This window comes from Phascolarctos cinereus, unplaced genomic scaffold (genome assembly GCF_003287225.1).
Source record: "Phascolarctos cinereus isolate Bilbo 61053 unplaced genomic scaffold, phaCin_HiC Scaffold_7;HRSCAF=346, whole genome shotgun sequence".
Taxonomy (NCBI): domain Eukaryota; kingdom Metazoa; phylum Chordata; class Mammalia; order Diprotodontia; family Phascolarctidae; genus Phascolarctos; species Phascolarctos cinereus.
In genome coordinates, this window is record NW_027556180.1 from 57,318,559 (window position 1) to 57,346,391 (window position 27,833).

Here is a 27,833-nt window from a genome sequence, read left to right on the forward strand (position 1 = left end):
AGATTCAAAAGAAGTTCTGAACTGTGATCAGCTGGCAAATTAATTTAGCCAATACTTCTTAATGTAGTGACCTCCAAAGGAAGGGCCACGGGCCCCTAGAAGCAGCCATAGCCTGACTCCAAAGGGAGTGTAATCAACCAATGTGGGGGGAGGTAAGAAAACAGGTCACATGTCACCCATCCCATGACAGCCAATCAAGAGCTCATCTCCAGCACAACTGTAACACCCCTTTCATCCGTTATCACTCCATACTTCCCCATTCCAGCCTCCCCATTGCTGGGCTCCATTGATGGAACACACGATCAAAAGTGTTTGGAGACCATTACCCTATTAGAGGGTAAAACACATTTTAAGCAAAATATAGGGTACTTCACTTTCCCATATTTTCTAGAGTCTCTTCCTATTATCAAGAATGCCTAAACTTTAATTTTTAGTGTATCAGATACTCTTAACTAAGAAATATCCACACATATTGGACCAATGTGTCCCTGCTTATGTTATAGAAATATATAATTCCCTTTTTTTGTTTTTGTTTGTTAGTTTCTTAAAATCATTTATAACCAGCTACCTTTAAAAATGATTTTACCAGGACTGCTTGGAGCACAACTGCACATTTTATATTTCATTTTGTTAGCCTTTGAATTTGGAATATGGTAGTTGGCAAGATAAACAAAATTGAACATGAAGAGCTCTGGTCATTATAGGAACATGCACATCCTGGCTCATTTGATTGTGCCTAGACAGTGATCATTCTTCCTGAACCCCAACTGAACACCAGTGATTTGGAGCTTCTTCTAAAGATAGAAAATGAACATTTCACCTCATACTTTGAGAGAGGGATTTGAGAATCTCATGCAATAAAACATGATGTGACCCTTCTCCTTGCCCCTCTCTAGTAAGCACCTCCAAATTATGATAAGAAGCCATCTTTAGCGCTCAGAGAATGTAGAATAAAACTTGCTTAAAATTAAAGCTTCAAAGAAAACCAGCCTGATCATTTTCAGCGGTTTCCTAAGAAGGTAGAAGGATGTAAAACTTTTGTAGGACTTTGGATCACTGAGACAAAAAGTAATGAGTTTTTCACATCTGATTACAACTGGAGCAAAAGTAATGTGAAGTGTTTGCCACGGTTACTAAAATGCTGGAGGTAAGTTGATTTTTCACTTTTTTGTCACAAAGGTAATAACCTCACCTTGTGGTGAGATCACAGAAATTAGGAAATAGATGACTTTTTACCAACAAGAACAAAAATTTGAAGAAAAAATAACAGTATAGATAGAGATAGACAAAGCACTAATCAAGGGAGACGGGGGTCTATGGCTGAAGATGTTCACAAAACTCAGTGGAGGACTGGAACCAAGCAAGACCACGCCAAAGCTGGCCTATCAAAGCTCAGGGTAGTTCCAGGGGTGAAGGCCCCTCCTCAAGGTGGGAAGGACCAAACACAGAGCAAGAAGTACTTTGAACCAATGATAGCTGAATTCACACACCAGGATAGGGGCAAATTCTAGCATCATACTACTTTTCCTAATCTTTCATAGTAAATGTTTTTTTTTTCTCTTGGAATTTTTTGTCTGGAGAATACTTCCAGCAAAGTTTTCTTTTGATACCTTACTATACCAATGGGATACAAAGGTCTGGCATATTTCCCATGTGAAATATTCTATGAATGGGATCATGATGACTACACATCTAACCTCTGGGAACCAATCCAGTCACATTTGGGGAGTTTCAACACTAGAGAATTAGCCACCAGGTGGCAAATTCTCTTAGACATGGGAAGTCATTATACTGTCTCCTGAGGCATGGAGGTCCCATAGGATCACAGGATTTACAGCTAAAAGAAACTTTAGATATCACATACTCCAAGTCTCTCCTTTTACAGATTAAGAAACTGAGATCCAAGAGAAGTTAAATGACTTATTTTTTCTTAACAATCTACAGAGCCATGACTTAAACCAAGGCTTTTGGCTTGAAATTCAGTTTTATTTCTGTTTCCTTTAGATTGCCAATTACATTAGTATAAGGATTACCCAAACAAATAAATGAAGAGAAGTGAATTGAAACAAGTATCGAGAAGAGTTTGTTTTCCAAGTGCCTGTAGTTAATAGTCAGTGGTCAGCAATGATTCCATGCTGTTTTGAAAACTTTGCAGTAAGTGATAATTTCATATAGATTAATTAGTCTCCTCAGGTCCTCTCAGACCAATACTGAAGTGTGACAAGAGAAGGTATAATTTGACAGAAAAATCTGCATATGATTTAATATAGACCGGACTGTGCCGCCACAGAACTGCCAGAGGATTAAATAAACTCAAGTTCAAGAATAGTTCAATAAGTAGAGGCATTCAATTAATACAGTTTAGTCCAAAGGTAAGTAAAAATTCCTTCGTTCTCCACCTCCCACAAGTAGCAAAGTTTAAGACCAAAATGACCTAAATTGCTGCCTTAAATAGCCATTTTTAACATCATAACATTGCTTCTAAGATATTTGACAATTCTTCCTTGTTTTATTTTTTTTTCCAATACACTAGAAAACAGTGATGACAACTAGAATAACATTGCGACACCCCCTCCAATTTCATTCTCCACTAGCACTGACAGGCTGGGTCCCCAGAAGGTGACTATAGCTTCCCTCTTGTAACCCTAATGGGTTGGAGTTTCTAATAATTTCACTTAAAAGACCCCATCCTGTGTTCCCCATTACCAATCTACCAACAGAATTCACTTAGCTTTTAGAAAAGAGAATAACTAATAAAGTAGAGCAAGAACAACAGTTATAAAAACAATACTATCCCTACCCCCATGCCAAGGCACACTCTCCCTTTGCACATAAAATGGTGGACTCTGCTACTGATGCCAATAGCAGGTTACATTTGGGACCCCTGATGGATCAGATGGCTCTCCTGGCCATTTGTATACTGCTTTTCAGAATATTCAGTCGCCTAAAAATAAGGAAAGAATAAACACAAAAGAAACAGGCAACATGTGCTTGTGGACACAGTGATAATATTTGGTCTACCACCAGCCTGATTTTGTCCTTGATAACAAGCCACCAAAACAGTATTTTGCCCTGCCCTTGATATGCAAATTGGACAGCTCAATGCAGGAGGGGCAGAGGTGGGCACCCAAAATCAGAGTATAAAAACCCCACTCTCAGAAAGGTACCTTGGAGCATAGCCTCCCCTCCAGTGGGAGCACACCTTCTGCTGAAGCATGCTCCTACTGCTAATGGACCCATGACTGTGTGCTCCCCAATGAAGCACCACTTTTATGTGAGTTATACTCTATGTTAGTGTATGCATCTGAGTTGTATATCAGGTCCCCCTTTTTCCTTTCCCCCACTGCTTGCAATAAAGTTTTACATTGAACCATTCTCATTGTTTTACATATTATTCTTAGCATCTAAACTCATTAAAGGGTTGTTTTCCCTGATGTCTCTGGCTGGCCCATGGGCCTCTCCTTAGGTATAAACTGGAAACCAGAACAAAGACTTGATCTATTGACAGCTGCACTTGCACCAGGAGAGCATGACACCATAAGTCCAACTGTAGAAAGCAAGAATCAACAATGGAACCCTTCATCTTCTCAGGAGGGATGCCTTTATGCCAGACGATATCAGAAAACACCCTGTCACACTAGAAATGAAGTACAGAAAAGGTTTCATTTTGGTGATTGTAAATTGAGAGAAATGATTATTTTCTCACATTAATAGCCTTGGGGCTATATTATCACACAGTCCATACTTCTTTATCTTGTCCACAATGATATTCTGGAAGCCTTTTGTTATATGCAGAGACAGGGAAACTTAAAGCATGAGATAAAATATCTCTTTAGTTGAATTAGAAAAGTGGAATGTATCTCAACATTGCATGGCCCAACATAAGATTAAAAGAATGGGATGCCTTCCTGAAGAGAAATTCAAATGTACTCTGTCTATGGCATCCCCTTGATCTATCAGTAAATGAACTACATCAAAAATAAATAGATAGATAGATAGATAGATAGATAGATAGATAGATAGATAGATAGATAGACAGACAGACAGATAGACAGAGAGAAAGATAGATAGATAAGCTGAGTCTGACATGACTCGCTTTTGATGGACACATGCTGAATACTACTTTAACCTCTACACATTAACAAAACATCCCTGTAAAAATAAATTCTAGAATTTTGGCAGAAATCACAAATGAAGTTCAGTAACCAATAGTTTAAAGAATCTGCTGTCTTCCATTTTTAAAAAATCAGGACAGCATTTGATTGTCTCTAGATATATGTCATTTATCCCATTATTTGCAAATGTTCAAAGATCAACAGCAAACAGCTCAGGAAATCACAAGAATTTTGTGTTGAATACACTGAGATACAGTTGTTATGGGCCCAATGACTTGAATTTATTAAAGAAAGATAGATTTATCATATCATCTTATTGTCTCCACACTTATCTGAGAGAGACAGAGAGACAGAGGAACAGATATAGAGAGAGACAGAGAGAGAAGCAGAGAGAGACAGACACAGGGAGAGACAGAATGACACACATACACAGAGAGAAAACAGATAAATACATGGATGATAGAGAGATAGATAGATAGATAGATAGATAGATAGATAGATAGATAGATAGATAGATAGATAGACAGACAGACAGACAGACAGGACCTGTAAATCCACACATATAAGGAGAGCAATGAAGATCAGCAGTTCTTTTGTAATTTATAGCCTGAGAGAATTGCCTGCGGCACCAAGAGGTTAAATGACTAAAACCCATGATCATGCAACTAGTATATGTGAGAGGCAGTACTTCTACCCAAATCCTCCTAACTACTGCGCAACACTGTCTGTCTTATAAATGTACTCACATACGTGTTTAGGTGCTGATAGATATATGGATGCATACTTAAATTTCTTGACAGTTTTCCATCTCCCATGGGCCAACTTGCTGTACTGAATTTGAGGCCATGGAATCTTCCCTGTCCTCTGTCCAAGCTCTTTGAAATAAGCTTTCTCAAAATCTAAAGTAGTGTCAGGGTTATGTCCAGATTTTTTATCCTCAATTAACATGCAAATTTCCTCCCAAGATTCCCATTATTTCTACCTCAGCAACAAGTTCCTCATTATTTGTCAGAATACGAAATCTCTATCTCTTCTATGAGCAGGAAAAAAAAATCCAATCCTTCTTACATATGACACCTTTCAAATATCTGAAGACAGTATTTGACCCTAAATCTTTACTAGTCAAAACCATCCTAGTTTCATTGTAGGTCTGAATTTAATATATATAATAAGAAATATATATTTAATATATATATAATAAGAAATATATATTTAATATATATATATAATAAGAAAAGGTTTTAGCCCAACAGGAGCCAAGTCTAACTTAAAATACTTCAATAAATATTTGGTGTTTTTCAACATATACAGATCAACCTGAGCCTTGCTGGCAAAATACCAACAGCTTACTGCTGAGCCACTTTCTAGATATTATTGAATAATTACCGATCATGAAAAAACATGTTATGATATTTTACATACAAAACATCATAATTACTACTTTGCATATATACTCACATATTAAGTATTAAAGGATATGTAGCCTTAATTTGGAGGAGTTTCTCAAGCTCTTCACAGAATTTTCCTACCTCCTCATCTTCTGCAACAGGTACTAGTGGATAAGTACAATTATCTTCATACCTGCTTACAGGAGTAATGCAATACAGACTAACTAGAAACAAACCACATGGAACAATGTTTCCTAGTGCCATCAGACATATGACAAAAACCAATCTGCCAATTCCTTATTTGCCTCTCTAAGAGATCCAGTAAATAGCATCCTGCTATTTAGAGATATCTTACTTTTGTGTTCTGTTTTCATGTATAGGAGAGAATGTCAAGATATGATTCTGCTCTTCCTGTAATACATCAATTCATTTATCACTAAACAAGGTCTCACTAATTAGAGTTTAGTTTGGACAATTTAATTTAGACAATTAGTTTAGACAACTAAATTTATGTTTCCCTCTCCTGTGAATGTGTCAATATCAAGCAAATTTCCTTGAAAGATCTAAAAATGGAGACCTTTGCTAGACAACCCTCTGATTCCTAAAATCAGTTTAGGCACAAAATAAGGAATGTTGACCAGAGACAGCTAGGTGGTGCAGTGGTTAGAGTGCTGGGCCTGAAATCTGGAATACTCTTCTCCCTGAGTTAAAATCTGGCCTCAGACATGTACTAGCTGTGTGACCCGGGCAAGTCACTTAACCCTGTTTGTCTCAATTTCCTCATCTATAAAATAAGGGGGAGAAGAAAATGGCAAACCACTCCAGGATTTCTGCCAAGAAAACCCCAACTGGGGTCATGAAGAGTCAGTCATGACTAAACAACCAAACCAACATCATGGCCAAACAAGCTTTGGTACTGTCATAACAGGCAGTTAGCTGAGCACTCGTGAAAATGAGAGTGGGATAAGAAAGACGACATTCTTTTCTTTAGAAAGCATAGTATAACAGAAAGAGTGTTTGGACATGGAATCAGGAAATCTGACAACAAATCCTATCTCTGATAAACACTATGTGACCCTGGGCAAATTGTTTAGTCTCCCAGTGCACCAGGAAATTTTGAAAATATAATAAGATGGGGAACAGGTTTTGTTCTGTATTAATAAGGAAAGTTTCCTAAGTAGAGTTTCTATACTGATGAAATGATGATGATCATGATCATGACTAGCATGTATGTGAAGAGCTTTGCAATTACTCTCTCATTTGAAATCCTGACAACCACCCTGAGAGATAAGTGACATTATTAGTCCCATTTTACAGATGAGGAAACTGAAGCAGGAAGAGGTTAAGTGACTTGCTTATTTACATAGCTATTAAGTGTCTGAAGCTGGATTTGAACGCTAGTCTTCCAACACAGTTCTTGAAAACACATACACATACACACACATGCATACACATATGTGTGCTTTGTACAAACAACTACTTTGTACAAACTTGTTGGGAGGAAAGTATTTTTTTTAAATGTTAGTAATATTAACATTTTTTGTGTCTTCTGTCTCCAAAGAGATATCTGGAAATAATGATCTCAAAGCCCAGGCTCTAAAAACGCCCATTTGAAGCCTTAAACTTTGGGGGTGGGGGGGCATTGTTTATTTTATAGACATTCTTTGTTTTCTATTTTAGAGTAATAACTAGAATGTAGTAAAATTGGGGGAGGAAGAAGGGAATGAATATGACTGATCTGCTGACAAGTAGCTCTGCTGTAGAATATAGGACAACCTTGTGACATGACAAAGCTAATGCATATATGTATGTATGTACATAAATTCCCAATTCAATTAGTATCATTGTAAGTACATTTAATGTATTTTTTAAAAGTAACTGATCAAGTATCCAGAGCCTAGATTTGGAGATACATTGGCAGGCATCTTTGAGCTGGTTGGAAAAAAATAAAATCTTTCTTTTAAAGCTTCGAGGATCAGCAGCTAGATATCCATCAAACCGAATAATCCTGCCCATATGCTTATACAACCAGATGGCGACATGGTTAGAAGCTGCTGAAAAGGATATTTATTTGCTTTTCTTCTATTATAAACCACAAGTCTGCACTACGGTCATTTTGAAAACTCAAAAACCTCACATGTCTTAAAGCAATTTGGCATCTTGCCTTTTATGAAAAATCTCCCTAGGGGTTAGTTTAATTTGCCTTCAATTGACAATGTTCAAAAGAACACATTTTCATAGTAGGTTTTAACTGATTTTAAAAAAAGATGAATAGTGAACAGTTTCGCTGTGATAAGGTACCAATTTTCATTCTTTTATACCAATGGTGATGACTTATACACATCCCAATTAGGCCAGCCTTCATCAGATTTAAATAAATAACTTCCTCTAGAAAGAGTTCCAATCAATCAACAAGCATTTATAAAGCACCTACTACATTCCAAGCACTCAGCTGGTACCTCATTGATTGATTTTTGTATTCTGAGGGTTGGATATTTTCCTTCCTACTCCCTGACCACTCTGCACAGGTTGGTAGTAGCTGGTGGTAATGAGTCAAAGGGATGGCATCTAAGCAGTAAATCTATCCTTTGAGATTCAACATGTTGGCTTTGCACTCAAGATCACTTCCAATACTTATATCTATACATTTCCAACATCTTATCAAAGACAGATTTCTTTATCAAAATAACTAAACTAAAGCAAACTTTAGCCATCTAAGTAGATCATTCCTTAGAATAATCTTTAAAAAACAAACTCCTTAGATATAAAGGATCACAGATTTAGAACTGGAACAGACCTTAGAGGCCATCTAGTCCAACATGCATCATTTTACAGATGAGGAAGGGAAGGGAATAAAAAATAAATGAGGAATGAAGAGGGAAAGGAAAGAAAAAAGGAGTAAAAGAATAAAAGATAGTATTGAAAAGCAAAAAGGGACAGAGGGAGAGAAGGATTTTCCCACATTTAAGGGAACAACTGAATTATGTTTACCTGGTCATTTTGAGGGGATGCTTGGGACAAATCCTACATTTGACTCTTTTTATGAAGAAAAAGCTTCAGCCAGAAAATATCTACTGCATTTCTTCAAATAAGGATGAAAGTAAAGTGGAAAAATGAGAAGGGACCTGTAGTACAAAATTGAGGTACATCACTGTTTACCAGTAGGGATTGAGATTAATTTGGATTATCACCAAGCATCCAATGTAGTTTGGGCAATTGTCAAAAAAAAAATAGAGTGTGATTTTACTCCTTTGTGATAGGATTTCATCAAAATGTACTAATAGCAATATTGTTAAAAATAGTTGAATCAGAGCAATGTTGTACAGGGTACCACAGAATCACAGCCTCACAGAGTTGAAAGATACCTCATGGATCATTTGATCCAGTCCATTCCTGAAGAAGAATCTTCCCTCTACAGCATCCTAGAGAAGTGGTCATCTGCCTCTGCTTGAACTCTAGTGATGGAAAACCCATCACAATGCAACCCATTCCCCATTTGGACAGTTCTAATTCTTAGCAAGTTTTTCTTTTTATCAAAACAAAAAGCTATCTCTGTGCAACTTCCATTGCAGAGTAAGTATAATTTTTCATCATTTGAAGGATGCTCTCACATTCCCCCAAGCAAAACATCTTAGCTGTTTCAGACAATCCTCAGAGAGTATTATATCAAGTCTTTTCACTATCATGGTTGCCCTCCTCTGGACTTTCTCCAGCTGTTCAATGTTTTGGGGTTTTTTTCATAAAATACATCACCCAAACTGAACATGGTACTTTAGACGTGTTCTCACCAGGGAAATGTATGCTGCCACCTTCATTGTCCTAGATACTAGCCCTCTCTTAATGAAACTGAATGATGATGATGATGATGATGATGATGATGATGATGATGATAGCTGACATTCAAATGGTGTTTTAGGATTTATAAAGCATTTTATATATGAAATATCAGTGACATCAGTATGATCAAGCTTTATATACGATACCTGTCTATGATCAAATTAGTTTACATAGAGTTTACAGTCCTAAATCCCTCAGATGTTTTTCACATGAATTGCTGTTTGTCCATACTTCTTCCATCTTGAATGTGGGAAGCTGACTTTTTAGCTTAATAGTAATGCTCATTAAATTGCATATAATTAAATTCATTCTAATATTATTGCCTTTCAAGGTCTTTTTGCACACTGAGTCTATCTAACATGTTAACAATACCTCCAACCTTTGGGTTATTTGCAAATTTTCTAAGAATGCTGTTCAAGTCATTTATCAAAAATGTTCAGCAGGAAGCCACAGATCCCTGGGTTCACTAGAAACTTCTTTTGAACTTGATGTTGGACTATCCTTTGAGGTTCTAGTCATTTTTTGTTGTTATTCAGTCATTTCTGTCATGTCTTACTCTTGGTGACCTCATTTGGGGTTCTATTGGCAAATATACTGGAATGGTTGGCCATTTCCTTCTCCAACTCATTTTACAGATGAGGAAACTGAGGCAAACAGGTTAAGTGACTTGCCCAGGGTTGCACACCTAGTAAGTTTCTGAGGCCAGATTCCAACTCTGAAAGAGAAGCCTTCCTCATTCCAGGCACTGCATGATGCCTACTTCACCACCTAGCTGCCCTAGTCATTTCATCAGCTTTTAATCAATCTTGCTGTGCTTTTTTTATCCTAACACACATTTCTCTAACTTGTCCTTAAGCATAGTATGAAAGAACAGTGTTTTTCTTATGTTTTGTTAAAAATCTAAATAAACTGGTATAGTGAAAAAGAGCCTTGGATTTGGAGTTAAAGGATCTGGGTTTAAATCCCAGCTTTGACGCTTACTGGTCATGTGACCCTAAACAAGTTACATCATCTCTGGGCCTCAAGATTGTTTTTTAACTGTAACATAAGGCGGTTGCACTAGATGGTCTCTAGTTCCTTCTAGCTCTAAACTATAATTCTGTTACTGTATATCTACATTGTTTCCACCATACTGGCTTTTGTAATTACTATTTCCTTTTCTAGATACTCACAGACCATCCCTTCAACAACATAGTCTATAATTTTGCCAGGAATCAAAACCAAGCTCACTACTTCAGAACTTGCAGATTCTACTCTTCATTCTTTATTATTTGCCCCTTTTTTGAAAATTTTTTCATTTAAGTAAGACTTTGATTTTCCTTTGCATCCACATCAGTTTCTTTAGACAAATCTTCTTTTCATTCCAACTCCCCTTTTCCTCATTTAATTGTTTCATTTTATGCCTTCAGAACATCATTCTTGAAAGCTTCTCACCCTTACTCAGCTAACTTCCCCTGGAGAATATGAGTCTACAGACCTTACTTCTTTCTTGGAGCCCTTCAAAATCAACTCTCAAAATATGTAAGGTTCACATTAGGTAGTATCATGATTTCTTCTCTTCTACCAGAAATTCTACAGCTGGGGCCTGAGTTGTGCTCACTCATGATTTATCCTTTGGAGGAGTGGAATGTGATAGAAGAAAACAAAACAAATAAACCAAACAAAAAGAAAGAGTTCCTGCTACATCTGCAATCCAATTTAATTCAATAAAAGTTTATGAGGTGTAGAGCCATGTGGGTATGCACATGTGGGCATATACACAGTGTTGTTGCAAGAAAAGCACTTCATAAAACCTGTAAAGCACAATATCAGGGTGAGGTATTGTTATGATTAAGCAAGTGAATGCTGGATGAGAGTTTTCCAGATAGGTGTGTTTGTAAATATGAAATAGCCTTTCCATATTTAAATCAATTTCAATATTTGCCTTATCATACCAAACAGCAGGCATTTATTATACAACATTAGTCAGTAATTTTTTTTTAGAAAGCACAAATATACTTTGCACCAGCTAATAAAAGAAGTAACAACTGAAAGAATATGATCTCAAGAAATCTTAAATACTAGACTTAGGATATTATATAAACATAGGTTTGCTTATGCCACTTCCTAGTTTGCCTATATTTGCATGGGATTAACTTTTTTAAAAGCATATTGTTCTAGTCTATGTTCATATTGAAATCTTAATGTGGTTTATTTTTCCTTTGTGATATTAATTAAATTTTTAAAATTCATTAAATTTCTTTCTTAAGTAGGTAATAATGGCAAAATCTCTGTATCTGAGTCTGGGTGAATATGGTTTATGAGAGTTTTTTTTTCTTATGGGTGGGGAAAAGATCCAGACGTAGTCTTTCATTGCTATAGTGAAATCCCAGTGACTTTCTCAGGATCACACAGCAAGTATGGGGCAAAGACAAAACTTGAACCTACATATTCCTGATTCTGAGGTCAGCCATCCACTATGCCATGCTGCCCCTCAACAACAATAAGTTGTGTTGAACGCTCGAGCATGCACACATGCACACATGCACACGCACACACACACACATGCATACACACACACACACACACATACACTCTTTCATTAGGCCCTGAGTTAAAAGAGTGTTTTCAACTGCTGAGACTGGCTATTTCTAAGGATGACATAAATGAATGCACACATGCAGATATAAAATGTAATTTAGCACATGAGAATAAGTGAGGCCTCAGCTGAATACTGACACATTCATTCTAATCACAAAGTGAATTACAGCTCTTTTTGATACTTCTTAATGAATCCATGATCCACGTGACCAGTATCATTTTAGTTTTGACCAATCACTGGGTACTTATTAACTGGACAGATTTTCCCACATCCTTATCTGTGATTCCTATACATTCTCCTAAATTCTTAATGGAATAGTAATAGGGCTGAGACACTACTGTGATTCACTAGTTAGCAAAAGGAAGCAATTATCCCAGCACTCTCTTTGTCTACCATTATCTCTGATAACACAATGATCACGTCCAACAGAGCACTTCCATTTCTTTGAATAAAATTAGACCTCTCTGTACTTCAAAGTTCCATTATTTTATCACTATCTCCATCAATGGGTATCAAAACCCTTCAAGTCCTTGCTAAAAGCCTTCATTAGCTAGTACAGCTAAAAGAGCAATACAAAATGTGCCACCTATTGGCAACAGCTGACAATCTTCTCTGCACTAGGATAGACTCATCCTCCTCTGATCACAGCCAAGCCCTTCCAGCTTCATGGGATCCTCTAGAGCTTGAACTACAACTGGTATTGACTCCAAAAGTCATTGTCACATCCACAATGAACCACTGATGGGGTTTAGCAAAAGGAAGAATTCAATATAAAGGAGCTGGAGAGGGGGAGAGGTGATGAATAAAGTCCATGGATTATTACCTCCCCCAATTCTTGTTTAGAAGAGGTAGCAGATTCTAATAAATCCACACATACTTGTGTAATAGGTATACAAATAATACTCACACCAACTATGTCTTTGCCTACCTAGTACCCACCAGAGCACCCAACACCTAGTTGTTACTGAATAAGTATTTATTATTGAATGAATAATTACAGGGGGAAAGAGGATATTCTACAAAGCATAGACTCAACACCCTAAAGCCAGGTACCTTAAAAGAAACCTTCAAATTGCCCCAAACCCACTAGTAACAATCATCCATTTTGTGAGTTCAGAATTATAACAAATTACTTGTGCTCATGTATAGCACCTTAAAGCTAAACAATATTTTCCTCACAAAAACTCTGAGAAATGTATAATGCTATTATCTCTATTTTATAAATAAGGGATCTGAAGAACAGAAGGGTTAAGTGAGTTACATTGCTCCTTTGGGAGGCACTAGAACTTAACCTTAAGTTTTCTGACTCTGGATCCATTCTTTTTCCCATGCCTTGCCAGATTAGCTCTTCTACCCAACAAACAAGTATTTCATCTTTGCATGTGAAGACCAATTTTTGGTCAGTGCCTAAATCTTATGCCAACATTCTAAGGACACAGAAAGTGGGAAAATGCTAATTATGAAATACCTCATTCATCATGACTGTTTGGCTTCACTAAACCCTAGAGAGCATCTCTTGTAGACTCTGTGTTCCCTCAAATTTTGAAATTAAAACATATCAGTCACTGATAGATTGATAAGTAATAGGTTGAAGCCCATGGCAAGTTTAAACATCTGGTTCAGCAGTTCTCAAAGTGCCCAAGAACTCTGGGGGTCCAGAGTCCACAAGGTCAAAACTATTTGGGGCAGTTAGTTGGTTCAGTAGATAGAATGTGGGGCCTAGAGTCAAAGAGACTGAGTTCAAATCCAGCCCCAGACACTAACTAGCTGTGTGACCCTAGGCAAGTCACTTCACCATCAATTGCCTCAGTTTCCTCATCTGTAAAATAGAAATAATAATGGGACCTGATTTCTGGAGTTGTTGTAAAGATCAAATGAGACAATAATTGCAAAGTATTTAATACAGTTCTTGGCACATAGTAAGCACTATACAAATGTTAGTTATCATCATCATTATTTCCATAACATTACTAATTCATAACAATACTAACAATACATTATTTGTCTATCAAAATATCCTTCTTCTTTCCAACTATATATGTGTATGAGGCTGAATTTTCTTCATATATTTCAATTAAAACAACATATCACAACAGATGGAGCATAGAAGTAGATATGAGAATCCAACTGTCTTCTATTAATCCAGAAGTTTGCAAAAATATGTAAAACATTGCTACTCTCCTCACTAAATTTTCTTCCCTTTGGAAAATATACTTATTTTTCATATATGTTATGTTAACATGTAATTGGGTTTACTGTTATCCTAAATAAATTTATAAATATTTTTTAAAGTTTATCAGTTTTGACATGGTAAAAATCAATAGATAGAACTCACATAAATACAAACTCTTTGGAGTCCTCATTAATTTTTAAGAGTATAAAGGGAGTACTGAGATCAAAAAGTTTGAGAACTGCTGATCATCTATGTTTCCCTTGCCCATTTCCCCACAGTTTCTACATTGCTGCAGAAAAAGCAGCCAGTCTCCTCAAAGCCAAAAAGGAGCCCCTCCCTGCTGCCACCACCTCAACCACAGCACTCAAGAGATTAAATGCATCCTGTTCAAAACATCCAATGCCTTATTTGAAGGAAGATTAACCTACTGTCAGAGATAAAGGTGTCCCTTCCCCACTCCCTCCTCCCCACTGTCATCTGGACCAAAGAGTACAAGAGATGCCAAGTGGGGTTGGGGGTGGGGTGAAAGATAGAGGGCACTAAGTAATATACTATTTTCTTTAAAAGACATATAAAATAAATACAGAATAAACATTTCTAATGAGATAGCTGCAGGGTCAGGTTAATGTTACAGATGTGTCCCAGTCATTCCTAAGTCAGAAGCCTGATTCTCAGTAATCACACTGAGTAGAATCATCTGCACAGCTTTAAGCCTTCTCATGTCATGAGTCCCTAATCACTGAACCATATGGTCATGATAATAGGATCACAACCTCAGGGGGCAGTGAGAAAGTACTAGATTTAATATCAGTGGGTCTAGGTTCAAATTCCCAGTGTTCTCTCTTACTACCACGAGACCTTGGGAAAGTTTCTTTTCCTATCTGGCCTCATTTACTGTAAAATGAGCAAGGTCAGAGGAAATTCTAAGGTCCTATCAAGCTCTAAATCTCCAATCCTGTTGTAACACCTGCTTATAACAATTAGCTCTTTTCACTCCAAGGGGTGAGATACGGATTCCTTAGGTCCCCGTGGTTCTATTCTCTTCTGCTTTAGACAGTTTAGACAAAAGAACAAGTACAACCATTCTGAACTCCCAGTTAAAGAAATTTCTAGCATTTAGGCAGAAATGTGGCTCTCTGCCCTTGCATTTATATCTAACTCTAGTTAACCCCTCACCTCCTGGTGGTTAAGGCAAAATCAGTTACTGAAAAGATTTGGGTAATAATGCAGTGTTGTGTTTACCTTGTCTGTTGGTTGATAAACAGACACTGGAAGGGGAAACTGGGTAAAGGGCAGACCTTTTCTATGGAACTTTTCTCCATCCTTGAGGAGGTGGGTCCAAATAGTGGCTTCAACCCAAGTTTTCTGATCCAAGTGACCTGTAGGGCCATGGCCCTCATTAATATTTCCCTTCTTTTCCTCAGTTCAGCCCTACTTTCTCTCACTTTTACTGGATGGCCCTGGGGCTGCCAGTTCTCTCTGATTCAGCTCTGGATATCTCTATTCCCTCTCCACTGTCAGACCCTCAAAATCTCTACTCCAAATCTCTATCTTGCTATTTTACACTGGTCTGACATTTTATCATGGGACTAAGTTTCTTCAACCAATCTGAATGTACTACGTGTAAAACCACTTTGGTTTATCAAGGGACTTTTCACCCTTAATCTGAAGTCTTTGATTGGCTAGTTGATTAAAAATTGTTCTCTTTAGGTACTGGCATCTTATTACTTACTTTAAGTAGGATGGGAGTGACTTTATTGATAGCCGCTGGGCAGGCAATAAGGACTGACAAGTCTTCAATCATGTATTCTCAAGAACTGTCAGGTCCTCGATGACCTTTGTCAATCACCCAGCCTCCTCTCCCTCTCTCTCCCTCCCTCCCTCTCTCTCTCTCTCTCTCTCTCTCTCTCTCTCTCTCTCTCTCTCTCTCTCTCTCTCTCTCTCTCTCTCTCTCTCTCTCTCTCTCCCTCTCCTTCTCCCTCTCCCTGTCTCTCATACACAAACACACACACACACACATACACACACACACACACACACACATATATACATAGAGATTAATATCTATATCTATATACATTTCTACATACACTGGCTCCCATGCATCCCTAATCTGACACACTGACATACCAAGTCCCAGTTCTGAGATGTCAAATCTGTAGGTTAAACTCACATTAGTACTCATAAAATTGAATAAAAGAAGTGTTCGTTTCCTTTTAAAAGGGTGGAGGGGGGGTGGGAGGAGTAGTCTGCTAGAAGTCATTAACAAGTCTTCTTACTTCCTGGCATGTTATGGGCTTCTGAAGATTTTTCACAAATCTGAGTAGCAGCTACAGAATCTTTGGAACTCAGTAGATAAGAGTATGAGGCCAGGTGGCCTTTCGGATCCCTTTCCTATAGAATTCATGTTTACTCTCCTAAGCAGCCTTTTTAGTACTGAGGGTCCATGAAAGAGAGTTTTTCTGGGAGCGTTAGCCTCAAGGGGATACCCCCAGGGAACTTTTCTTTCTGTCTCTGAACATCAGGCCTCTAAATTAGGAATCATTCTCCTCCATGTAAGTCCCTCCCAAAACTATGTGTTTGATCAATGATCATACATCTTCCCTAATAAAGAAATTCTATTTATCTGAGGTATGAGTAATTCATTCACTTATTAAGAATGCCCAACCAATTTCTGCAGAAGTAGCACCAGCCTAGGAGACAGCAGACCAGATCCTATCACTTGCTAGCTAGGCTTATCATATCACCTCTTAGGCTCTGGTTTCCTTATCTCCAAAATGGGAGCAATAATAACTGGGCTTCCAACCTCACAAAGTTGCAATGGGGATCAAAACAAGATACTATAAGTGTGATTTGAAAACTGTAGTGCCCTACAGAAATATGTGTCATCAGATTTTTAAAGGGTCTGGCACTCTATTTCTATACACATGTGAACCTCTTAAATTTCTTTTCTCTTTTCATTGTAGGTATGTTTTGTGAACCTGGATGTCACCAAAGAAGACTGCAACAATGAGCACCTACAACAGGTAATGAGCCAGGGTTACCACTACATCTGTAAGCTAGCACAGCCCAGGAGCATCCCCACATCATTTGTTTCCTTTTACCTTTTACAAGTGCTGCAGATTCCAAAAGACTTCTGAGGGAAATGATGATCACAACAAAGTTCCTCTTTTACCATCAGGCAGGCATATGGTCATTTTGCTTTGTCTAATTAAGTAGTGCCCTAAGGTTTCTCCAATTTCCAAATCTGTGTCCATCTCCTTCCTGCAGTCCCTGGTAGAATAAACTTGGCATTCCCGAATAACTGATCTTTCACCTGCCTTCTGATATGCTTATTGGGGATAAACATAGTTGATGGTCATGATATAGACCAAACCTCTAAAATGAGGCTTCTTTGAAGGGGAGACAGACAGACAGACACACACACACACACACACACACACACACACACACACACACCCCATGTATAGGTATGCACTAACAAATACTACCTGTTCAGAGCTGTTTTGTTTTGTTTTTTAATTCAGTCTACATGTAGATCAATAAAGTAACTAGTAAATTATCAGTTCTTCACAGATGACAATACTGTTGCCACAAAGAACATAAGCTGACATTTTAACTAATCACATTAATGCTCTCTCTGGAAGAATGCTAGGAAAGAGCAAAATTTTGTTTCACTTTCTTTTCTCTTATGTACCTTCTGGTCAAAATGTTACTGAAAATGCCCACTGTCATGAGCAAAAGACAGGCAGTAAGAGGGCCTGGCTCCCTCCCAGATCAGCACCTGTACAGTTTCCACGGGATAGTGATAGCTTATTGCCATACAGACCCTTTCTTCTAGCAAACTCTGTTAGTCATTTACATGGTGGTAATAAAGGTCATTTTCATGTGCCATCGTACTAATTAACAAAGGATAATTCAACATGGCAAGATTCCAATCCACTAAGAGCACCCAGGACAATCAATGGAGACACATGCAAGAGAAAGGGAAGCATTTTATACAGATGCAAAGAGGAAAGGATGTTATTTTGAATGGTTATCTCAAATCTCATGCTTTGGAACCTCAAGCCAACTTGTCATCAAAAGCTTTTCTCTTATTGCTTTTGAGCATTGGCAACTTAACTTTCCTTGCTTAAGTTGATCTCTTTACCACTTGCCTTAGGCTATTAGAAATCATTAAGTCAACAACCTTAGTTTGATTTCCTAACTTCCAGAGTTTTGCCCATTTCCCATAATTCCTACATATCCTTCATTAGGGAAAGGCCCTATATCTGTCTAGGGCACTGCCATTTTCCTAGTCAGATAAGTTCACAGCTCTGTGAGCATCACTGGCTCCTCCTTCTAACTCACCCCACATGTTCAATTAGTTATCAAGTCTTGTCCTTTCTAGCTAAGATATCTCTTGTTTCCATCTACTTCTCTTCTCACAACCACCACCATGGTTCAGGCACTCATCACCTCTCACTCAGACTCCTGCAATACCTTTCTAATTGGTCCTCCTGCCACAAGTCCTGCCATTCATGGTACAGCAGCCAAAGTGATTTTCAACAAACTCCGGTGACTCCCTAGGTTCAAATCTGAACTCCTCAGTTTAAAATTTAAAAGTTTTTACAATCTGACTCTAACCCATCTTTCCAACCTTATTACTCTTCTTCACCCAAGCTATAGTTTCACCACAAATCTTTGTTGATTGAGTGGTTGATTAAAAAAGCTGGGAGACTTTGGTCTCAATGGCATCACGATGAGCAATAGAACTGGAAATTTCTTTTTTCCCCAACATAAGAAGGTTATTGACTAACCTCTTAGAAAGAAATACCCATTTGTCATTTCTAGCAACCAGTTTTACATAAAGAATCAGACACAAACCGCTTTAGAAATTAGATACAAACTGCCACCTAGCCAGCCAAGTACTATAATGGGGAAGAACTTGAAATCAGAAAGACCTGAATTCAAATCGAACCTCAGACATTTTCTACCTGTGTGATCCTAGGCAAGTCATTTAATCTTTCACCTCAGTTTCCTCATCTGTAAAATGAGGATAATAATAGTGCTCACCTATTGGGTTATTGTGAGGATCAGAAGACATTACATATGTACAGTGGTTTGCAAATCTTAAAATTATTATATAAATGCTATCTATCTATTATTATTATAATTATTTAAAAACATGTTCCTTATAACCTGGACTTTATATTTAAAAAAACAATAATATTTGAACTTGAAAAAGGTTTTAAAGAGCATCATTTACATCAATATGTTCTAATTTCTCCGGTTTTACAGTTAGGAGTTTTTTTCCTTAGTCTAACTGGAATGCGCAGGCTTCAATTCAAAGCTACTTCTACTTCTTCTAACCTCAGCAGATTCAAAAAAGATTGTTCTTATGCCTATTAGTAGATAAATGACTTTTACAAATAAAGTAGCTTTGGGACATTGGGGTAGGGGGAAAGGGACACAATTTAACTGAATGTATTTTGGTTGAATAAGTCATTGCAAGAATGCCCTCATTTAAATAATGGAAATGCTATAAATCTCAACTAAATTAAGATTCTCACTCTACAGAAGTTGGTCAGTGTGTCACCAGATCTCCCAAAGCTTATCAATTCTATGAATGTCCAACAACCAAAGGAAAATGAAATTGTCCTTCTGAGTGGATTATCTTCAGGAAACCTCCATGCTGATTTTGAAGCTTCTAAGGTAAGAATGATAAAATCATCTTGGTGGGGAGAGAAGGAGGGAGGTGGAATCTCCTTCAGAGACAAACATATTTTTTGCAGATTAAATTGAAAATCAGAGCTTACCTTATTCTAATTCCTCCAACGTGCACCAAAAAATGCATTTGTGAGCAGTACCAAAAATACCAATGCTCATTTTTGAAGACTAACAGGCTTAAACACAAAAGCAGATCACAAGTGAAATTTCTTTAGGTGTCGAGATCAAAGAAGTTTTATCTGTCTTACTGAACAATGTTCATTCATTTGTATTCATACTGCATATTGTTGGTGTGCTATCAAACACTTTTTTAGAGGAAGAACCTTAAACAAAGCCTAAATGTAATATAATTTCCTTTAGTCCATACAGAAAGTTATTGGTAGGTCAGTCGTACGTTCCAGTAACCTCTGCTTCCTAGTAGATAATCACTAGAGGATAGAAAGTGGGGAAAAGAGAAATGAGGAGAATCAGAGGGGGCAGAAAGGAAGGATGAGAATTAAGTCATAATCCTATGCAATTTGCAATGAGACAAGTGTTTTCTCAGTCTTGGTGCCCTAATATATCAGAGAAAAGTTAATCATTGGTGGCTTTGTTCATTTTTACACATGCAAACCTTCAAAATCAATATTTTTAAGTCCATGGTTAATTAGTAGATCTCCCCACTGGGTTCCAGATTTTTGTCTAACTCAGAAAGATCAGGGACCATTTCATAGTTAAATTAACTTAAAATGTTGGGAATGATAACCTTAAGGATTACATTCAATAGAAATCTGCTATAAAACATCTCAAATTGGTAGAATCAGGTCCTAGGAATTACATTGCTAATTGGTAATTGGCTCATAGATGCCTAGAATCATAGAACTGGAAGTGATCTTAGATGTCATCTAACCTAACCCCCCAGTTTGATGCAGTACTACTTACTGTCTATAACATCCCAAGATGGTCATCCAGACTCTATAAACATTGCAAGTGAGGAAGAATTTGCTATCTTAGTATATCTAAGCTGCCCTTAAGATCCCTAGCTTCCTTCAAAGCTCAGCTCCAGCAGGGCCACCTCCTACAGAAGGCCTATCCCAAGCCCTTGCCTCCCACTACTCCCCTCCCCCATACACACACAGTTGCTAGTGCTACCCCTCACCAGAAATTACTGCATATCTATTTTGCTGATATTTTATATTACTTTTTGGTGGACATGTTGTTTCGTCATCCTACTTTTAGCAGACTATGCATTTCTTGAGGGCAATGATTGCTTCTTTTTTAAAAGTCTTCTTTTTGTAGTTTTTAGGCCATTTTTAGTCTTTGTATAGAGCAGACAGGTGGTGCAGTGGATAGAGCACTAGGTCTGGAGTCAGAAAGACTCTTCTTCCTGGGTTCAAATCCAGCCTCAGACACTTACTAGCTGTGTGACCCTGGGCAAGTCACTTAATCCTGTTTGCCTCAATTTCCTCAGCTGTAAAATGGGTTAGAGGAGGAAATGGCAAACCATTCCAGTATTTTTGCCAAGAAAACCCCAAATGAGTCAAGAAGAGTCAGACACCACTGAAAACTACAACAGCAAAAGTCTTTACATCCCTAGAGTCTAACAAAATATCTGCCACATGGTAGGTGTTTAATAAATTTTTGTTCATTTAATAACATTGCTACTATAAAATATAGTGATTTCAAGTCTGATAGAAAAAGTTGGGGTATTTTATCATTAGATAAAGGGTAACCTCAGGTCAGACTCAAGAAAGCTGAAATAGTGGAATGTAAGGGAAAGTGATACTGTAATAGCATCTCTGATCTCTGAGTCCCTTTATTAGCTTAAGGTCTTTGAGTCTCAGGCCCAGAATTGAATTCCCACCTCCAACCCCAGCCCCCCTTGCCCCCATGATGAAGCAACTAAAAAAAAACTGTAAACACCTAACTCTCCAGGATGTAACATTAACCAGAGAATGTTACTCACCTTAACAGTAAAATTTCAGGTGATATGGTTATTACTTCCAATGTCAGGTGAATTTAGCAAAGTTGAAAGTTGTTTTGAAGTTACTCATTCCCACAAAAGCTTTCACAGCCCTATTGTTGATATCCTTTACTTTATTAATGTAAGTTCAGTAAAAAAAAAAGATTTTTAAAAAATATTTCCATCAAATAAGTCATTTGATGGAGAATGCCATTTTATTTCATACAAAAGGAAATGTTTAAAGTCCTGCTTAATGTCAACTCGACCCTTGTAATCATATGAGCTGCTCAGGAAACCACAGGCAATAAAACTCCTTTACATTAGGGAACAGAATACACCTGGCTTTGATGAGCTCACTAGCTTTTACCCGGCTTTAGTGGTATGGTCAGGAGATAGATGTCACTGAAGGAAATCCACCAAAGGGTGAGCTTGTTACAAGGAGGCAGTAATGTATTTGACTGTGAAAATTAAAATCTTTAAAATGTTTGAAATTCTCAAATGAGTTTAAGATGTCACACAACCCAAAGTGGTAATGATGTAGCTTAGCACAGGGCTGACAAAGTCAAGCTTAGAATAACAGATGTTTAAAAAAAAAACAACCCTGCAACTGCAATTTGAAGAAACCAAAATTGAAAAACTGTTCCCTCCAAAAGAAAAACCAAACACATAGCACATCTGGCCTCCAGGAAGGTCTTGAATTATTTTTTTCTTTCCTCTATATTTCTCATTTCCAGAGGAGTTCTCATTTATGTGGGGAAAAGATGAGTAGGTTGGTAGGGCTGGACCTAGGCAAAATTATGCAGTAGGCAAAAGTTGTTTTCTTTGATTCCCTCTCACTGGGTTTTTGGGTTTTGTTTTTTGAGCACTCTGCCCTCTTCTTCCCAAATTCCATGTCCTAAACCAGATTCTCAATTTTTGCATGTTTCAGCCCCCCTAACACTTATAGTTACCCCAAGCTGCACTATATCTAGGCTGAGTGTTTAAATTCCAGACTTCTTTTACCTTATGTACAAGGGTAGACTGTCTGACATCACTAATGGGTTCCAAGAAAACATCATGTTAGGGAAAACAATGATGCAGGGGCCAGTTGGGGACATTTGATCAAATGAAGAAGCAACATGGTGCGATAGACAAAGTGTCAAGGTTTGGAACCAGAGCTGTTGGACTTCAGCTCAAAACCTTATTTATGTCACTTCATTTGCAATCATGGGCAGGTCACAAACTCTTTAGGTCTCCATTTCTCATATTTAAAATGGGCAGCAATGTGGACTAAATAATATCTAAGGTCATCTCCGCTCTAAATCTAATAGCCTATGTTCTTAGTGTGACAGTGGGATTTTTGTGAAATTAAAGTCAGGTTTTGTTACAATATAGTAAAAAAAATTACTGCAAAGTGATATTGTTTGGGGAACTTTGGACACAATCATAAAGACTGTGTTCCAATCTGTATACCACATTTTAAGAAAGACATCAATAAAAAAAAAAAAAGAAAGAAAGACATCAATAAACTGCAGTGCCTGGAAAAGCACAATCACAAAGGTAAAGGGCCTTCAGATAATTCCATAACATTTGAAGGAACTGGGGATTTTTTGCCTAGAGAAGAGACATGAGAAGTGTTTTTGGAGTATTTGAAGAACTATCCCATGAAAGAGGGGTTAGGTGTTTTTTGTTTGTTTTGTTTTGTTTTGTTTTGTTTTTTCCTGCTTGGTACCAATAGGAAAAAGGCAACATCATGCGTCAACCAACTCCTCACTCCCTTTAAAGTTCATTGTTCACCTTATACATTTAGAGATACCCAAACTCCCCAGAGGGAAGGCACCAGAGCACAGAACTGGGAATGATGGGTATCCGGTTCAGAGAAGCAAAAGCAGTCTTGAGACTAGGAAAGGTTCCTAATAATTAGAGCTATTCACAAGTGGAAGAGTAGGATGGACTATCTGGGTGGGTAATGGGTGCCTCTTCACATAAGGTCTTCAAACAAATGCTGGATGACCGCTTATTGGAAATAATAAAGATAATAATAACAATAATAATAGCATTTATGGAGCACTTTATGGCAAATTGCTTTACAGAAGCTTTCCCATCTGATCCTCACAAAAACCCTATGAGATACATGCTATTATTATCTCTCTTCTTACAGATAAGCAAACTTAGACTGAGAGAACTTAAGTAACTTGCTCAGGGTCAGTGTCTGAGGCAGGATTTGAATTCTGGTCTTTTCTGACCCCAAGTCCAACATGCCATACATACTGGGCCTCCTACCTTTCTCTGTACATGACAGAGGTTGTGCAAGTCACCAAAGAAAAGAAGATGGAAGGACTTTGCTCCATACTTGAAGACTGTATAGTATCTGCAAAAGCAGCTAGAGTTCCTTAATCTAAAATCACTATCTTTATCCTGCCATATGGAATTAGAGGATTTGTGTTCAAACCCCAGCTTTGGTCTTTGTTACCTCTGTGACACTGAGCAAGTCACTGAACCTTCATAAGCTGTTGCCCACGACTAAGTATTGCATCAAACGGAGGGGTGTGAAATGAGACAGGTGGGCCAGGCAGGTCAATGAAAAACTGAGCCATTAATTTTCCTGAGGGTCCATATTATATAGGGAAAGCTAACAATCATCCCCGAGACATTCTCACCATTCTTATGTGACTAACCCCAGCCCTTATGTGCATCCTCAATTGTCCACACCTGCTTACCATCAAAGTCTAAGGATCAGAGTATTCTAACCTTTTAGGCACTAGAAAGTTGGTGAGGTAAATGGCCTGAATAATTAAGCCTTTATGGTAGGAAAAGGGAAGAGGCAAACTCTAGCCTAAATTCCTAATCCCATATTTAGACTTTTCCAGCTCTGGCCCTCAATAAGCCTCTGTTTCCTTGATGGCAAAATGAAAGGATTATACTAGCTAACCTCTAAGATCTCACCCAACTAAATCTATGATTCTATGATCAGGACAGAGTGCATGCTTCATTCTGTGCACATTATGGGAAAAGATTAATTCTAATTTTGATTCTAGCAATACATTTCACTATCCATAATGACTTCCATATCCATGAAGAGAAAACAGGAGTTAGTTCAAGAACTTTAGGTTAAATAACTAAGGACCACTTGTTGGTTGGTTATACTTGAACCAGTATTTGAAAAAAAAAAGATATGCTAAGGATATTTTTTCCTAATTAAATATGGCAAACATTAATTATATGCCTAGTATGAATTGGATTAGTGGCCATTTGGGGCATATTTAGGGTTAATGAAAAATCTCTTCTTTCTTCAAAAGATTTTTTTTATTTTTTAATTATCCACAGATTACATGGCATCATGTTTACAGACTAACAATACAATAGGGTGGGAATTCATTTTCCAGAAGTATTTACCTGCACAGGAGATTTCTTTGAAGACCTCCTATTCCTCCCTTAGATCATTAATGGATTGGAACCAAAATGCCTTCTCCTTATGCTTTTCTTTTTCATCTTTGAGAGAAACTCATTTGAAAGATTCTAACTGACATCCAAGAACCCCTTGGCAAACTAATGCTGACATTGACTAGGCCTGATTCTACAGCTGTATGTGCCTATCTTTAACTAATCACACTTGGGCAAGGAGAGTTTGAAATGTAAAAAGTTAGTAAAAGATTATCGGTCAAGAACTCATTCAAAATTCTGGGCACAACTTTTCATGTTTACCATAATACCTTATTAACTAGCTGCTAATACACCCTTTTCCATTCTCCTACTCCTGAAGGATTCTTATCATCTTGTACACCTCACATCATCCTTCAACCAAATCTGCACTCCCTTTAAAGTTCATTGTTCACCTTATACATTTAGAGACACCCAAACTCCCCAGAGGGAAGAGCACTCAATCTGGAGTTAGAAGAGATAATTCTGCCCTTTGTTAGATCCTAAGCCAAATTTGTTTTAATGAATCCTCATTAATCATGTAGTGGTACAAATGAGAGATAAATTGGGGAAGAGAAAAAGGGGAGAAAGAAAAAGGTGGCACTTGCCAAGCCCAAACCCAATGGGTATTCGTTAGCAAAGCCCTAATGCTTCCTGGGAAAGATAATGAAATTCTTTCCTTTTGCATGACCTCCTACTAATCGCAGGGTTCATTGCTCAGCCATTCTAGAGCTTGATCTTATCTCAGATGGCAACAGAATGTATATGCAGAAATTAGTATTCTCATAAATTCATTGAAGGATAAAGATAGAAGTTGGAGGAAGATTATTATGGAGAATTACCTCATCTTTGACCTCAGGCACACAACTGTGATCCAGGACCCACATTTTTGCGGCCATTTCACTTTCTCTCTATTTCTGTTTCTGCACATGGGCGGTAAAGGAAGTAATCTCTGCCTACCAAGTGCTTTGAAAATGAAAAATGTTCATTACCTGGCTATAATTAGACACTCTGGGCCTTGTGTAGCTTTAAAGGAACAGTAATAAAGGTCACCAGCCACAATCTTTGTTCATGGAATTGAACAAATCCAACACACCCACCCAGGCATCACACTCACGACATCAGCCTCATTAGTACCATATTCTACTCAATTGAACTAACCTACTTCAGATAAATAATGAGGATCTTTCAGAGATGGATGACCTACTTCCAAGGGATTTCTATAAGAACCTCCTCATGAGAAAATGGAAGTCTATTATCACTTGCAGAAGAACAATGTTTGACTTCAAATAAATCAACAATGTTCCTTAGTGTCACCAAAATAGACACATAAAATGCTAAAGTGAAACAAACTGGAACTTTATTCCAATTAAATGAGGAATCACATTGACATACAACTGGCTATTTCCCATATATTAAATTATCTCCTTGGCACTTTATCTTCCCAAGCTTCCTTCTTCATCAATTAGCTCATGAGTACCACCATAAAGGATACTGCACATTTCCAAACCAAAGTTCCATTTCTGATCCCAGGATCTGCCACAGAGATCTGTGAATGGACAGGGTAAAAATCAAGCGAGGTTTTGATTTTTCTTTAACAGTTTCTCTTTTTTTTCTCCTAGCATCCTTGGCTGCCAGACATATGCTTGGTGCAGTGTGCGAGGGGGAACAGACAAAACAGTACCAATTGTATCATCTTTGAAATCAACAAGTTTCTGATCGGCCTTGAGCTGGTGCAGGAGAGGCAACTACATCTGGAAACCAATGTCTTCAAGCTGGAAGATGACACCAACTGCTCTGTGTCCTCAATAGAAGAGGACTTCCTCACAGCATCAGAGCATTTAGAGGATGAGAGCGAGGTGGATGAATATAAAAACGGTAAAAGTCACCAAACAGTACCACAGTCACTCAACTGAACTAACATACTTCAGATTAATAAAAAGGATCATTCAAAGATGTCTGACCTGTTTCCAAGGGACTCCAATAAGGATGGAATTACAAACTTAGAAAGAAAAAAAAAAGTCCACCTTAAGTCTCAGAGATTCTGAGCATGTCACTGATTTTCTGTTCATAGAAAGGATGTTGCTGATGACAGGAAGTACTGACATCAAAATGCCAATGAAATTAATATAGCAGAATGAGTTATACCCCCACCATCATCTTTTACTGGAGTTAAAGGGCATAGGTTAAGGGAAGTATGAGTTAGTATTGTTTATGAATTTAGTAGCAACTGTAAAATGGTGTGGGTGGTGAGATGCTATCTTATACCAAGAATACTTTATGTATATCACAATATCTTATAGATTTAGAGCTGAAAAGGATCGTTGTTGTTCAGTCATTTAATTGTGTCTAAAAATACTCTGTGTATTATTATAGTATCATATAAATTTAGAGCTGAAACGGATCATCGTTGTTGTTCAATCATTTAGCTGTGTCCAACTCTCCAGCACCTCATGCACCTCCAAGGTGTTTTCTTGGCAGGAACTGAAGCAGATAGGGGTTAAGTGACTTGTCTAGGATCACACAGCTACTAAGTGTCTAATGTCAAATTTGAACTCAGATCTTCCTGACTCCAAGTCCGGTTATCTATCCACTGCATCACTTAGCTACCCTGAAATGGATCGTAGAAGCCATCAATTCCATCCCCCTCACTTTACTTATAAAGGAACTAAAGCACAGAGGCTAAATG

General features: G+C 37.7%; 1 protein-coding gene across 2 annotated transcripts in view; it reads left to right on the forward strand.

The window, feature by feature from the left end:
- Positions 1-27,833, forward strand: part of SPHKAP (SPHK1 interactor, AKAP domain containing) — a 166,319-nt gene that overhangs the window by 112,850 nt on the left and 25,636 nt on the right. For both annotated transcript variants that reach the window (XM_020970972.2, XM_020970973.2), the window contains exons 4-6: positions 17,061-17,120; positions 19,654-19,788; positions 26,767-27,022. In XM_020970972.2, the coding sequence (XP_020826631.1) occupies positions 17,061-17,120; positions 19,654-19,788; positions 26,767-27,022 (451 nt within the window). The remainder of the gene's footprint in view (positions 1-17,060; positions 17,121-19,653; positions 19,789-26,766; positions 27,023-27,833) is intronic.